Below are 15,759 nucleotides of genomic sequence, written 5' to 3'. Positions count from 1 at the left end.
GCGAATGCACCGGCCGTACGACGCGATGCCCCGCTAAAGATTCTTTCTCTTTCCTTACTCTAACTCTCCTGGCTTTCCAATCGATTTAGATGATAGAGAACAGCTCGAATTTTGCTTCCGACGAAGAAAGAAGAGACGTATGGTGAAGCAAAATTCAGGATGGAACTGGAAATGTTGGATAGTTTGAGATTCGTATAATAGAAGCGGGTCTTCCCTTCTTTTTTCCTTCGTAAAATTTTAAATAGTCTCTACGACGGAGGCATTTAAATTGTCTACTTTTGAAGATTTGAAAAAGATACAAGTGGTTTAATATTCTGCAGAGGAAATTTAGTCACAGTTAGAAATATTAACTTGTTCGTAGTATTTTCTTCCCTACAAATTGCAAGGTAATGTAAGGAATGTCAAAAATTAGTCTGATATGATCCTGAAGATCTCATTCTGTGAATAAAATAAAATGAAATATGGAATTAGTTTTGTTTGAAATTATTCATGCTTGATTACAAGAATGCAAATTACAAATGCAGTGGATTTGCAAGAAAAAGTAATTATTACTGCAAGCTCTATGATGATTTAGTTGAGAAAGTGTTTTAAATAAAAATAAATGTTTATTTCGAAGCAGATACCGAATAGAACATAAGTTTTGTAATTCGTATTTTCTAGAAACCTACTAGAACCACCTTTCATGAAAGAAACTTAAATTACAAATGCAATGATTGTAAATTGCAGTGAATAATAATTAAAGTATGTATTTTAACTAAAAAATTTAATAAGGCAAAAGAAATTTAATGCACTGAAACGAGGATTCGTTCGGTAGAATTAATTTTATTCATATGCTTTAAACATCGACGTGAAGCCAAGTAACAATTCTAACACAACCATGCTCCTTTATACGTGTTCATAGGTATGCAAATCGCGAGTACAATGGGAATACGACGAAATAGACGGTTATTCGATTCATTCTTTTTCTTCTCTGCACTCTTCGCTATTGCAAATCAGGCAATTTACACGATACGAAAGATTCGAATAGCTTCGTATATTCTTTATGGGCAATAACGCTCGAAACGATCTCGAAAGACTTGAGAGGTTCGAGAGATTCCAGCCGGAGAAAAATATCGAGAAAGGATAGAATCGTTTGGCAATGTTCGAATTTTCATTTTATTCGTCCGTAGTCACATAAAATTCTAACGTTTATTATCCACCAGTTTGATTGATATTACTTTATCCTATTTGAAAAAAATAAGAAAAACCGGTCACTATTGTAAACATTATTCAGTTGAATTTTCAGTGTTCATCTATGGTCACTTGTAATTCATAACAGTTGTATAAGAATATATTTCGCCGAATATCTTGATATTTACCTACAAGGTGATAACAGGTAGTAAAGGTACACATTGCACGTAAACAGTGTAATAATTGAAAGTAATTAAACAATATTTAATAATCGAAGTAACATAGAAAAGTTTCCTGTTTAGAAAATTAAAAAGTATTTCACGTATAAAGTATAAATAAATATTTGATATTAAACAGCGTCAAATTTCGTTACAAACTTGTCAATTATACATTATATTTCGAAAAGCGAAAGAAACCTTGAAGTCTGCAGCTACAGTAACGTGAAACGGAGTTCAATGCCGTCGTTCAACTTCCCTTTCGGTGCATCAAAGTAACCTTCTCGAATCTTTTATAGAAAAATCCGAGAAATGCAACGTATACGCTTAACTACTTTAGAAAAATGAAAATTTCATGGAACATAGAAAACGCCATAAATGTACAAGTATCCTTCTTAAGGAACCTGGTGCAATAAAAAAAAAGCACAAGACTTTTGTTGGTATAGCATTCCGAAACATGCTGGACGACCATTAAGTTTAAAAAGTCCCTATCAGTGGCGAACGCGAACGAGACGAGTTCCATTTAGAAAATCTAGGTTAAGAACGTTTAGTTCTTCGGAAATTGGCTGATTTGTAAAGCAATGGCGGATAAAATAACGCCGACACTGTAAGTGTTAACGCTTTATGGCATTTAAGGCTATTCGATCGTGTTTCTAATGCTGAACGCATGTCCTGATCGTTTTGAGGTTAGTTCTCCCTCTACAGTTTGCCAATAGCGAACATAACCTCAACTATTTTCACCGTCGTGCACGTATCGATTTCTGATAGGTTTGTAAAGGGATACTTTCGTACTTTCAAGCATGTTCCCCATTGTAATACAATTTTTCCTCTTTTTCTTTTTCTGTCGATCCTCAGCTTCTTCGTTTTTAAGCTTTTATGGTCCTCCACAGACTTTACCTTTTTACTATCGCAATAACCAATCGAAAACTACTCATACTCTGTAGTGTAATAGGTGTATATGCATTACTGTTGTGTCTTTAAAGAGCGTTTTTACGATAGATTGCATGTATATGATAGCTTTTATGATTCTACAAGCAGTTCGAGGTAACTCTGTTGTGCAATTATGTATAAGCAATTTTCCGATGATTGACTGCAGTCGTTTACTCTATCTGTAATAAAATTCGTTGTTTAAAGTGTATTAAACACTTGTCTTACGATTCCTTTTAATATCTACGTGGGTTATACGTAATATCTATCAGCTGTTTACTATTTTAATTCTATAAGAGATGAGAAAAGCTGAAGTGTTGTAAAAAGAATTTGTAATATTCGAAGGACACAGAATCGTATAAATTTAACAATCTGGAAAAATTAGAAAATCTTATAAATCGGGGCTAAAAATAAATTTTATTAGTACCTATGGCAGAATAACTTTTCAAACGACACAAAATTGTAGCTTTCATGTTAGCGTTCCGTAAATTGACCAAGGAATTATTTACAGCTTAATTCAAGAAATATCACCAGAGTTATTACGGAAGCTCAAGAAGAGGCGTTGCTTCTCTAAACTTTCGCTTTGTTGATTCATCGATTCAAGCTTTCCGCGAAATTTATTTGTTCTCCCCTTAGTCTGGATTAAACACTCGGTGAAAAGTGGCGTTAAATTGTGCAAATGCAAACAGTGCGGTAAAACGAAAGTTCGTCACTTCTACTTGATTATCTGTTTACTAACTCTTTCAAAAATGTTTTGTATTTTAATAAAAAGTGACGCAGGTTAATATAATATTATATATCACTATTATTCGTTTGTTACTTCTACACTAATTTTGTTTAATAAAAGAAAGTGTCATAATTACGTTATTTACATTAGTGATCAAAAAAATATACATATTATATCAAATTTTATGAAATCTTCGAATGGTTTCGTTATTAATATAATCCTCCTTTCGATATAAACATGGAAGAAAATTGAATCTCTGATGCGTGTTATAGAAAGAACTTTTATATTCTTAGAACATCGTGTTCGAATTAATAGTAAGAGTTTCCGTCACATGATAACAATTTCTTTCTAATTTTATCGCGTTGATAAATTCGCTATTTACGAACGGATTACATAAATATTGCCAGTTTTCGCTTAGATTTCTTCAACCTGAAGTCACTATCAAAACATTCAACTTGGATTCAACCCTTGCGCGCCTATTATTGGTGTATCTAGCGAAACATTTCTCTCGACTGTCTTCAATTACTTGCGAGAATTCACAGAATTTAATTATTTGCTTATTGGATTTAAATGGCCAATCTCTTCAACATCGAGATGATTAAAAAGAAAAAGGAAAATTAGTCTCTCAAGGTTCGGTCATAAAATATTTGCACTTTTAGAAATACATTTCTGTATTTTTGCACTTTGTATTCCTGTACTTTTTGTAACGATAAGTAACTGAAAATAATTACATTCGTTACAACGGTGGGTGGTAGAAAATGGCAAATATTTAACTGTCAACGCAACAATTTCATTAAATCCTGTACGTATATTTGCAAGTTCTAAAGATTCCTATGAGCCTCATTTTATTGCTATCCTCTGATGGAAAAGTTAAAAATAATACTTTTAAGTTCTCGAAATTGTCGTAACTAATATAATTCGCACAAGAAACTTACACTCCAGTTCATAAGTATTAGAACAGTTACCGGATCTGAGGCAAACCTGAACAGTCATTAAAAAATGATCAAATTCCAAAACCAACGACTCTTAATAATCGTTCTTAATATTTTCAAGAAAATATTACCAACTTTGGCGAAATGTAACAGATACTTTCTGTGCATACTGCCACTCAAATGTTAGAAACATCCGTCGTTATTCAAAACAAGCTTTTTCATACATATGCAGTAGCTTTATTAGAAATATTGCACTTACATAGTAAAATAACATCATATAAGTATGATTTAAGATTGGAATTATAATCCAATTGTGCTTTTCTGGGGTGAATTGGACGAGAACATAAAAAAAGAAATGCCAAACATATAAAACCGATCTGTGGAAGTATCTACAAGAGCCTTGGAGCAGTATTAAAGCGAAAACAATTGAGAAATTAATTACCAGAATGATGAAATTATGTCAAGCAGCGATAAAAAAGTAAAGAAGATTCTTTTACGAGAAAACAGTTTCATAAGTTTATATTGTTTTTACTAAAAAATAAGTACATTATAATTATAACTTTTTCTTTTAATTATAATTAAGTACAGTTTCCTTACTGTTGTATTCCGCGGCTCGCGATTCCTTGCGTTGGTTTATTATATTCAATAGGTACGCGGTAGGAGAGCCTGACGGAAACTGGGGCGAAATAAGGGAGCTATTCTGCGCGTAGTACTATTCGACTTTATTAGACAGTTCGGTGACGTTCGGTGCGTGAAGACCACTAGACAAAAATCTGCCGTTTCGACGGAAAAGGTTTCTAGATATAGGTTCGGTAAGTACGAGAGTAGGGGTTGGTCTCAGAGGTCAATGTAGGGAGAGGCGGTGAGGTCTAGGTTCAGCGATGAGTAAAGGATGATGTGGAGGTCTAGGTTTCGGGGTGACTAACGTTAGGATGATGCGGATTTGTTTACAGTTAAGGAAAGGAGGCAGGATGACTAAAAACTAATGAAAGATAGGAGAGAGGTATACGACATTACTACAGCAGACTAACATTTTTAATAAAACATTTATTTCTTTAAGGAAAACTTTATTTGCTTTAAAATCACCACATGCTCGAAACTTTCAGTAAATGATAATTTATCTGCGAAATAATTATCGAAGATCCTACCAGATAAATCCCTCGTAAATTACAAAGAGAGAAAACTCTTTTGCAAGTAACACGTTACCAACAATGATGCATCGCTAAATCAAACTTGCCGATACAATAGGGAGAGCAAATATAAAAGAATCCCTGACCAAAAAATCAACTCACCAATCACCTCAAGAACGTCCATTTCCAAAGCAACCGTATATAAACATAACCCGACCCATAATTCACGCCATTTCCCTTTTTCTCCCGCGCTATCGCAGAGACAAAGAGCACGCTTTCTCAGGCGCATTTTTTTTTTCGCTCGAGCACGTTCTCGTGCTCGAGGCACGCGTGTAAAAAGCGCTTGCGTAGACGATAGAGAACATCGATGGTGTGTAACGATCGCGAAAGGAAACGAGGATCGACAATAAGACGGATTTCCAGCTAGTCGATAAATTTCCTTCTCCCATCCCCCCTTTACGCGATCGCGTATTCTGCGCGCTAGCGTCACTTCTGAATGAACGAACAAACCGACGTTGGTAAAGGTGAACTTCTTTTTCCACGAGGTGGTTTACACGCCAGCAGAGTGGCCGTTTAAGGCTGTCGTAATCCAAGCGACAGCTGAAAGCCCATGTTGTCTTTCGGTACTCAATAGCGAGGCACGCGTATATATACTTGCATTAAAAGTCTATTCGCAACACGCCTTCGCCTTCTTATTTCACTCCCTTTGTTCATGGCTCGTGCAGCTGTTTTCCTATTTACAAGGTTAAGAAAGATGGAAATTTTCAAGCTAAGGGGGCAAAAGATTCGAATAAATAAATGAAGTCACCGGAGGATCTTACGAGGGAAATTCGGTAACCTGAAAATTCAAGAAAATTTGAAACTTTGAAACGGCCCTAGGGCTGAAAAAACACCCCCTGAAAAGAGTTGTGAGTTATATTATTATGTATCCCGGGGACCACCCGCGGAATATTCTTAGAAATCCGTCGGTTTTGTTTTTCACCCGGGTTAATTTGAAACGGCCCTAGGGCTGAAAAAACACCCCCTGAAAAGAGTTGTGAGTTATATTATTATGTGTCCCGGGGACCACCCGCGGAATATTCTTAGAAATCCGCCGGTTTTGTTTTTCACCCGGGTTAGGCGTTTGTTCCATAGCGGCTAGCAATCTGGACAAAGGAAGAAATCATCCGGCGTGCAGATTGCTAGTACGTTTCATGACATACAAGTTAGAAAGCTGTTTTTGAGAATGTCTATTCGTTAATCCCTTAAGGAGTAGTTTCTTTGCCTAATTGTACAACAGCTAGTTGTACGTGTCACAAAACGTGAGTTTCTAAAGGGCTTCGGGACAGAGGCTCGGCAGCCCCTACCAAGGCACGCCGCGAGTCCCAGGCCTGGTGGAAATTCCCGTTATGGTTTCAAATGTTTAAACATTTGCTGACCTCCACCCCTTCTTGTCATCGCCTAGTCCGCACGGAGAGTGTTGCGGACACACGGACAGGTCGATGGCAATTAGGGAAAAATATAATTGGCTAGCACCAATAGCCAATAGGCGAAAAGGTCAGAGTTTTCCTCCTTATGGAAAAACCTGGAGAGGTGAGTCTAAGTCGAAACACCGAACCATACAGTCACACACCAGAACAAGTACCAGACATTCTCGCGACAATCACTTTCACTGTTAATCTCTATGATTCAAGTGCAAATATACAGTTAATTTAAAAGTTAACTCCTCTAATCCGCGGCGCGGTAAAAACCACGTGGAAATTTACGACCTCCACGAGACCACGGTCCGACAACGCGAGTATCATCGCGGATGCGGGTGAAAACATTATGAATATTTACAAAACCGTATAAGTAAAACAAGTTAAAGTCAAAGCTGTGTGGTTTTTGATGTACTACGTTGTGGTAGTGAAGTAAATTTTGAGAAAACGTTTCAAATACTTTTCAATTCTGCGATTGCCGAACTTTCCTTATGAGCTTTTTCTATTTTTTAGTATACATAAGTACATAAAGGGAATAGAGAATATACCGCTACAGAAAAAATTACACATTTCGGGTATCAAAAATATCAGGGAATAAATTGAATTTCTTCCCGTTGTGGTATGCCCGGTTTGCCCCAATTCCTCGAAACTAGGAGCAGATATTGGGGTATCGCTGAGTTAAAACACTTAAGGTTCGTCGTTGCGTGAAACAGAACTTTATTTGACAGAGATTTTTACGTTGGAAATTATTATATCTTAAAAATTACATCCTAAACTGTTTTCACCAAATACTAAAAATCAAGAATCTCAAAACTAACAAACCCATTCTCCAACATGAATTTACCGAAAACTCTTTAAAATAAAAGGTACCAAAAATACGAACACCTTTCACACGAATAAATTTTTTATTGTCGAATAAAAAATCAATAAACTTGGAAGAACGCGTTGAAAAAATTAATAAATTCACGAATCCATCATCGACTTCCAAAAACTCTGTAAACACTCCTAGGAACAGAATCGTTATCTGCTATCCCACCTATCTTTCATGAACACGCAACGACGCCTATTTTGCCTATCTCAGATCGTTCTGCACGACGATCTGCATACCTAGACTGGAAACGTTGAAAATTACAGGCGGAAGTGCGTTAAGGAGGCGTTGATAATCGATAAGTAGCAGTTAGTTGCCCTTCAGCAAGGCAAGCTTGTCGTTACTCGTTGCTCGTTACTCTCCTCGACGACGAACCGAGATTCCTGTAATTAGGAGCAATAATTAATTAGGTCGAACTTTCTCTGGCTGAACCAGTCCTACTCCTTTTCTTCCGTGCAACTGGTCGATCGGTACTAATTATAAGTCTCTTAATTAGACCCGTCGTTGATGAAACAGGCAATTTTGCGAGCAACCAGAAGTACACATGGTGCGTCATTTTTCTACCTGCCTCGCATGAACCTTCCTTTTCTCGATCGTACAGTATCGACAGTCCTCTCGCGATATGGTGTTTATTCAAGCCTCACGAGAGGTATTACTCAAACGATCCAGATCGATTTTCCTCCGTTTGATGTATGTTGGTAATATTGTCGTTGAATTTTTCTTCTTATTTCTGATTAAGTTCAGACGAGAAATTGCTGGTTTGCAACGTGCCAAGGTGGTTTGTTTAACTTGGTACAGTTAGCTGGAAGTGACTTATGTAAGGAAGTTATAATTTATGAATATTGAAAAATGAAATAAAGGTTGTGTGGATGTCGAGGGAACATTTATGCAACAACTGTTGTTAAAACTCGTCGTCGATTATTTAAGCATGATGTACATGTTTGTGATGAGAGAATGTTTTTAGGGAAAATATTAATGCCAACGTTAATGTGAAAATAGGTATTGAATTAGAAGATAATTGAAGATGAAGAATTATACATATGCTTGAGACTACAAACGCGTTTTTCTCAGAATGGTGCTTTTAAAAACGGCAACCACTGTATCTCAAAAACCAATAAACCGATTTACTTTAAATTCGGCACAAGGGCTCTTAATATAATTATCTAGTCTTTGTCGTAGGATTTTTTTTTAATCATCATAGTTTATTTTTTATAAATTAACCAAGTTCACATTTTCAGTCATGTATTCGATTTCCGTATTCAAATGCTCGCCATTTTGCGAAAAATTGAAAAAACAGAAGTCATCTACGACAAGTACCAGTTTTGTTTTTGGTCTACTTTAAGAATAATTTTTCCTTTCCTGTTTCAAATAAAAAATAGCGAAGGTACGATGGTTACCGCCAGCGCCGTTTTTGAAAAATCGTCCTACAGAGACCAGCTACCACGCCGCTCTTTCTTTGAATTTTTTAATGAAAACTAAGAAGCTTTATAGACAAAGGTATGCCCTTTCCAACGCATCTAATGTTTTCTTAATAAAAATATTTTTTCACCGAAAAGAAAAATTCTTCAAATCCATCCTACTTTTCCCCCTCATAGGTGTATGTACCACCTTAAGATACCTCGAACCAACATAGATCTCGCGAACTTTCCGAAAAATAAAATAAGCAGTGTAGAACAAAAAACCAAATTTTTAGAATTTCATAGCATATACATACTCTACAACAAGATTTACACAGACGCTTCCAAATCTGATGTAAAAGTAGGATACGCCATCATAACAGGCGGTAGAACAATAAAGCAATGCCTCCCCATACAAATATCCATGTTCACAGCTGAAGCATATGCAATCTTTGAAGCCCTGAAGTACGCATACACGATCAACCTCCTAAACCACATCGTTTACATGGATTCCATGAATGTCACCAAAGCCATTTAGAGACGACGGACATGAAATCATAAACAATATACAAGGAACATACACAAAATTTACCAACCCCAATAAGAACGGTAAGGCCATGTGTTCAGGCTTACGCTGCGTCGACACAGGACATCGCCGTTTTTGAGAAAGTCAAGTATTTTCAAAGGATGTATATTTTCTCACGGACTTGGGTCTGGCTGGAAAACAATAGCAACATTCTCTCGAAGGATTGCCAGCCAGGCCATCTCAACGGCAATTGGCGCATCGTAAGTCCACACGCAGTCAAAAGAGGGACCTAGGATTTATGGGTCGGTTTTCCGAACTGCCGACCCTTTGTTGCGACGTCCTGCAGGCCTTGTTTACCGAGCGAACACTTGGCCTGTAGGCGTTGCGCAATCGGGAAACCGCCCCAAGTTTTAATTGGACAATCCTAGGTCCCACTTTTCTGCAATTCCTTCCAAAATAGGACTTGGAGGGAATTTTCCGGGACGATGGAGGGAGCGTTTCTCAACTTCGGTGGAAAGCGTCCCTCCATCGAGACAGAACAAAATAGAACCTCGTATCGAACAGAACACCCTCGCGACTGAGAAATAGTCAAACGGACAGTAAAAATTTTGTGTTGTAAATATTCCTAATTCCAAATTATATGGAATTAACAAAGAACATTATCATCACCTGGATCCCTTCTCATCAAGGAATAATAGGCAACGAAAAAGCAGACTCTACCACAAAAGAAGTGACAATGACGCCCTGTGAAACAAAAGAGTAATCCCAAAAATTCACAACATAATACAAAACTTTTACTGGCCACTGAAAGCTTACACACGAACATCAATTAAGAAAACAGACAGCAGAAAAGTTGAACCACAGAGAAAGAAAGACAATTAGCCACCGCTTTTACATCACAGAGCCACGTAAGGAACACAATTCATTTTCTAAAGGACACAAGTTTATACTACAGAATCTAATTGCACAAAATGAAGGAAATTTAAAACATACCACGTCGCTAAATACATAAAAAAACAATATTTAGTGGAACCTTTTCCTTCTTCTTCTCACCCATTCTCACCCTACTAAGTTACCACAAAACCGTGAGACACATTCTTTTCCCAAGAACAAACTCCATCACTCGTGGGATAATTATGCAACTGGATTAAGATCGGAATTCGTCGTCGTTAGGAATAACAACGAGCCATGACAGAGCAGTGGCACGTTGAAAGCGTTGACTTTTAATCGATTATTTTCACCTGATCCGCTCGAGTTTGTCCGCGATTCGCGACTTTGCCCTCACACGGAATTTACGTGGGTGGTATATATTTAGCGGGGGCGTCCCATGTAGCCGGTGTGTTTCACATTCAAATCGAGGAAGTTATGTGAGGGCAGCGCTGCATGTATAAATAAATCGCGACGAATGCGGCGAGCTAATCCGTGAAACGTTTCGCTATCTATGCCTGCCGATCGCGATTGTACTCGAACAACTGATGTGTTCTTGAGCAAATTCCAAAGTTGATCACTTTTTTCTTTTTTTCTAGTCGACGGGAACTTTTCACGTGTTCGGTTATAAACTTGGTGAATTATTGGAATTTTAGAAATACAATAGATTGGAAAGTTGCTGAGATTGGTAATAATTGTTCTAGCGAGATCAGAAAGAATATATGTCAATTTTTATTTTTTTAAATTGAGTTCTACACTGAATCATGTTCGTATTTATACAGGATTAAGACAGGGGATAAGTCTACACGTAAAAATAAACTAAAAATAAAGAATAAAATTTTTTCGTTTGTAGCCCCGTTTTCGAGAAAATCGATTCTAATCGAGCGACTATCGAGTACGCGTACACTTACCTATTTCCGGGTTTTACGTTTACACTAATAAGCAGTATCAGTGTCATAATAAATACTAATAATACGTTTATTAACAATTTTATTACTGAATAAACTGTTGAAAGTGACGTTCTTGTTGAGGCATACAATACCACCGGTGTTTCGACGCCATAATTGTTCGAAAGCTTGTGTAATTCTTCCTTTGCTTAATTACAGTTATTTATCAACATCACATGTGAGCAAAAGCAACAGATTGCAGGAAATCTTTAAATTTAATTTTCGAGAAAATTCATGATTCGTCATTGAGAAATCATGGTAGTTAGTTTGCAAAACACCGTTTCGAGAAGAACGCATAAAGTTTTGCTACACTTAGCGGAGCATCACTTTCTTAAAATCATTACAACTGTGTGATCCACCGCTACAAACTTCAAATGCGTAATCGCTCCCAAATTTCACATACGTATAAAATAGGTATCCCTTTAACGTTTGTGCTAGAATGATGTCTGAATGGTGTGATATTTTTGCATTTTGTCAAAATACATTTTCCCCCCTTTATTCTATTAGGGACATAACAACATTCATGTGGATTAAGATTATCTTCAATTTTTCGGTTTGAGATCTGTTGGGACAACAGATTATCCCTTTATGATACAGTCGACACGTTTGCTATTTTTCAGAATTCGAATATTTGATTTTCTCAGCATGCATTCAACTTTACGATAAGGAGAAACGCCTAACGCTTAGTTGTTTTTCTAGCATTTGGCCTCTTCTGTTCAATAGCAATTCACGTATCGTAACCTTATTCTTCTGACTAAGGACTGACGAACACATGCATGACAAGAAACGACCAGGACCTAATGTACCCTTCGAGATTTCCCTCGATCAGCACATGGACGCTGATGTACAGTTCTTGCACTTGACACACCAACGACATGACAGGACGTAAACAGCAGAATTAAGGCACCCCCAAACTTTCCTATCCTTTCCCATTGGACAGAACTATTCTCATGTTCCTTAAGACGCTCCTTTTGATGAACGAACATGTGTAAAAGGACCGGGACTGAGATACTCTGCAGATACTCTAAGAAATTGTACATTCGTTATTATTGGCACGGAGCTCTGGGCATTTGCGTGATTCGCGCGTTTCCGCACTTATTGGACATTGCGGTGACACTTCGAACGTGAACATTCCGTACAACACTGAACTTTGTATAACATAATATTAGAAATCGAATTTACTCGTAAGCCTAATTGTTTCACGTTACCAAACTTTGTTGGCAATTAAATATCAAGGTGTATTTGCTATGTAACCAGGCTGCGTGCAAGTCATGCAAGTGAAGTTTCGACAGATTTAATTGAAATTTATTCATATAAAGAAATAGCTCCTATAATAATTAAGTTTAATAATTATTATTTGTGAAAATATTCTCCTATTTATTCGTCAAGAAAAAGAATTTTGTAAAAAGTTTATTTTAAACGACATGCTTCTCTGTTGGAGATTTCATGAAACGAACATGTTCAGTGATAAAATGCATTTTCAACACTGTGTGCTTTATGAGCATCAACTGGACCAAAAAGCTACAACGGTAGTCAGATATTCCTGTAGCATTCTTAAAAAGAATGGCGTGGATGCCGAAATATCGGCACGATGAGTCTTCAGAGGTTGAAAGTGAATCATGCTCCTGGACATTGATCTATGGTCTATAAGAATAGTAGAATGTATTCTTTGATTTTGTAAAAGAGGTTTACCTTTTTATCTAATTTTAACAGCAACCTAACTGTCTATAATCTTTCACTATAATCAATTATCTCAATTTCTGTACCTACGGTACCGTTCCACTCGCAATTTTAACGTTATTAAAATTGAAATTTGTTTCTTCTTCCTTCATCCTTGCAATTAAACTCTATTTACTCGACTGAATGTATTATTTTATTAATGTCATCTTATCTGTAATATTGATGCAATCATTCGCAAGAAAAAAGCTTCAAGATTCAAGGGGAAAAAAAAGGAACGAAATTCCAAAGAAAATACCTATACGTTCTTTCGCATTGCACCATAAAAAGGTTGCTTTATCCAAACACTAACGTTCCTTCGTATCGATTTAATATCAACGAAAGTTCTCTTATGATCGTTGCGAAACCATCACCTCCTTTCGCCGTTGCGGATGAATCGCGATTTTGCAAAATTACCGGATAAACTCGTACGACCGGAAAAAATATACTGTTTACACACACGTTGTCGTTGATTTTTACGAGGGGGAAAAAAAGAAATATGTGAAAAAAAAAAGCCAATCGATTACTTTCACCGCAACAGATAAAGTTTAATCAAACGTTATCTGGTTAGAAATTACGCGGACAATTGGACCAAATTTCACGGTTCGACGATTGTGACGTTGAAGAGAGGGAAGGGGAAAAAAGGAATGAAAGAGGACGGAACGAACGAAAGAAAGAGTTAGCCAGTAGGTAGCTCGTTTCATTGAGGAGATAAAGGCCAATCATGACGGAGTGACTCACCGAATTTTCGGCATACTTTTTCTGCCGCAGACGGGCCACGTGAGAACGTCGACGGGAAGCTACATAATTAAACCAGCCGAACCGTGGCAAGAGAGTGACAAAGATCCTCTAGAATTTTCGCTGCGACACGCCATCCAAAGGATACGACCAGTCGCCATGGAGGATCGCTCGAACGACAACGACCAGGCTAAAAGGCAGAATTGTGGCGTGATCGGTGAGTTGGAATGATTTTTTTTTTTTTTTTTTAGTATAATTTAAGATTGCGTTAACATCTTGATTATTAGCGACCATAGTTGGTTGTTATTTTATATTTCACAGTAAAGATTTATTCTACGGATAAGTTCGATTGCTTTCTTGAGCTTTTCTTTTATTTCAAATATTTCTTTAATATTGTTAGGTATTTGGAGCTTGTTTCTAGTGTCTTCTGTGCTCTTGCATTCTAACAGAATATGTTTGGTGCTCAAATTTTATTAGCAAGGTTCACAGTATAGTCGAATTGTTTTATTCAGAATGTAGTTATGTGTAGCCTTAGTGTACTCAATTACCAGTCCGTTAATTATTTGTTCTTTTCTACTAAATTTGACTGTAGCCTGATTTGCATAAAAGTCATTTGAAAGGATATATCTTTTCTTCCATTTTTCCTTCCATTTTTGTTTGATACAGTTATTTAAGAAGTCAAACGCGGTGCTTCTTTCGAAGCATTATCAACTTTTTCGTTACCCAATATTCCTCGGTGGGAAGAATGATTTTCTTATTTACTTTCTAGAAGAGACTACGTAGGGTGAAATTCTGTCAATGATTGTGAACGTGAATTAAATTATAGTAATACGAGAACATTGATTAAAATAAAAAACATTTTTATAACTGAGAAGTTGAAATGGTAAACGATGTGAGTGTCAGAAGTATAGATTTTCAGTAGAAACAAAAAGCATGTATCTATTAATTTTGGTACTTACATACATCGTTTATCACTTGAACGCTATGTGGACTGTCAGCGTTTACCACCTTTGTAGATTTATATAGAAAAAAAGTAAATAGTACAAAATGTATTAAATTACTTAAATTTATTTATTTGTACACTCTGCTTGTATGTAGTATATTACTTTTGGCACTTACATACATTGTCTTTTCAATTGGACCGGTGATTATGACAGTGGTCTAACAATAAGTCATTTATTTTTCGTTTCGAGATATCTGGACTTTTTCCTTTGGAACGTGAATTGAATTCTGTTTAATCGCACACCTACCAATTCTATTTAATGATTTAATTTTCGACTATTTTAGAAAAACGGGTACACGGTATCGCAATGTAAATCGATACAACACAAGCTAACTAATTGTAAGTGATAAGTTCAATTTTGTTAGATTTTTTATTTAAGCTACTTTCTTAATTCCCAACACATTTACTTTCCGAAGGAGACTTTTCAGGGTGAAATTCTGTCGATGATTATGAATGTAACTTGAATAAAATAATTCGAGGGAATTGAATTTTGAACGAAATTGTAATAATACCAGAACATTTTCAAGAAAATAGTTGGAGGTTTAAGAAATTTTGTAAGATTCGAAACATTATTTGAATTCTTATATTGTGAGATATGGCGAAAATCCATTTAATTGAATAATTTTTAATTATTTTTTAAAGGGAACTCACATTTTCCGTCACGAAATAATGTTCATTATAAACGGGGTTCGAATCCAAAAATTTGAGAAGACTGAATTGATCCTGTTGTTTAAGTTGCATTGATTCGAATTGTAATAACACGGAACCATTTTTAATAAGTAATTAAAAGACTACGTTTATAATTAGAATTACATTTGATTCTCGTATGTTATAATAGTTTCAGAAATTTTATTCATTTTCAAATTGTGAGATACGGTGAAAATCTATTGGATGGGGTTGGCAATGTGTTAATCGTTATGCACATGAAAAATTTGTAAGCTTAATATTTCTTTTTTTTTTTTCAAATTCATTATTTTCATTTTATTCGGCAGCTTGATAGAACCTTAATACTTCATACTAAATCTACATACATACGTGTAAAGAAACATGTATATATCGAGTAAAAATTTTAAGCCTAC

At 36.2% G+C, this 15,759-nt stretch overlaps 1 protein-coding gene across 1 annotated transcript in view; it reads left to right on the top strand.

Annotated features, from left to right (window-relative positions):
- LOC108573032 (A disintegrin and metalloproteinase with thrombospondin motifs 20-like) overlaps positions 1–15,759 on the top strand; it is a 194,543-nt gene that overhangs the window by 95,840 nt on the left and 82,944 nt on the right. The window contains exon 7 of the mRNA XM_017935388.1: positions 13,711–13,894. Coding sequence (XP_017790877.1) covers positions 13,711–13,894 — 184 coding nt within the window. The remainder of the gene's footprint in view (positions 1–13,710; positions 13,895–15,759) is intronic.

Source organism: Habropoda laboriosa, unplaced genomic scaffold (assembly GCF_001263275.1).
Source record: "Habropoda laboriosa isolate 0110345459 unplaced genomic scaffold, ASM126327v1 scaffold89, whole genome shotgun sequence".
Taxonomy (NCBI): domain Eukaryota; kingdom Metazoa; phylum Arthropoda; class Insecta; order Hymenoptera; family Apidae; genus Habropoda; species Habropoda laboriosa.
The sequence above is the reverse complement of the archived record's forward strand: the minus strand, read 5'-3'. Positions and strand labels throughout refer to the sequence as shown.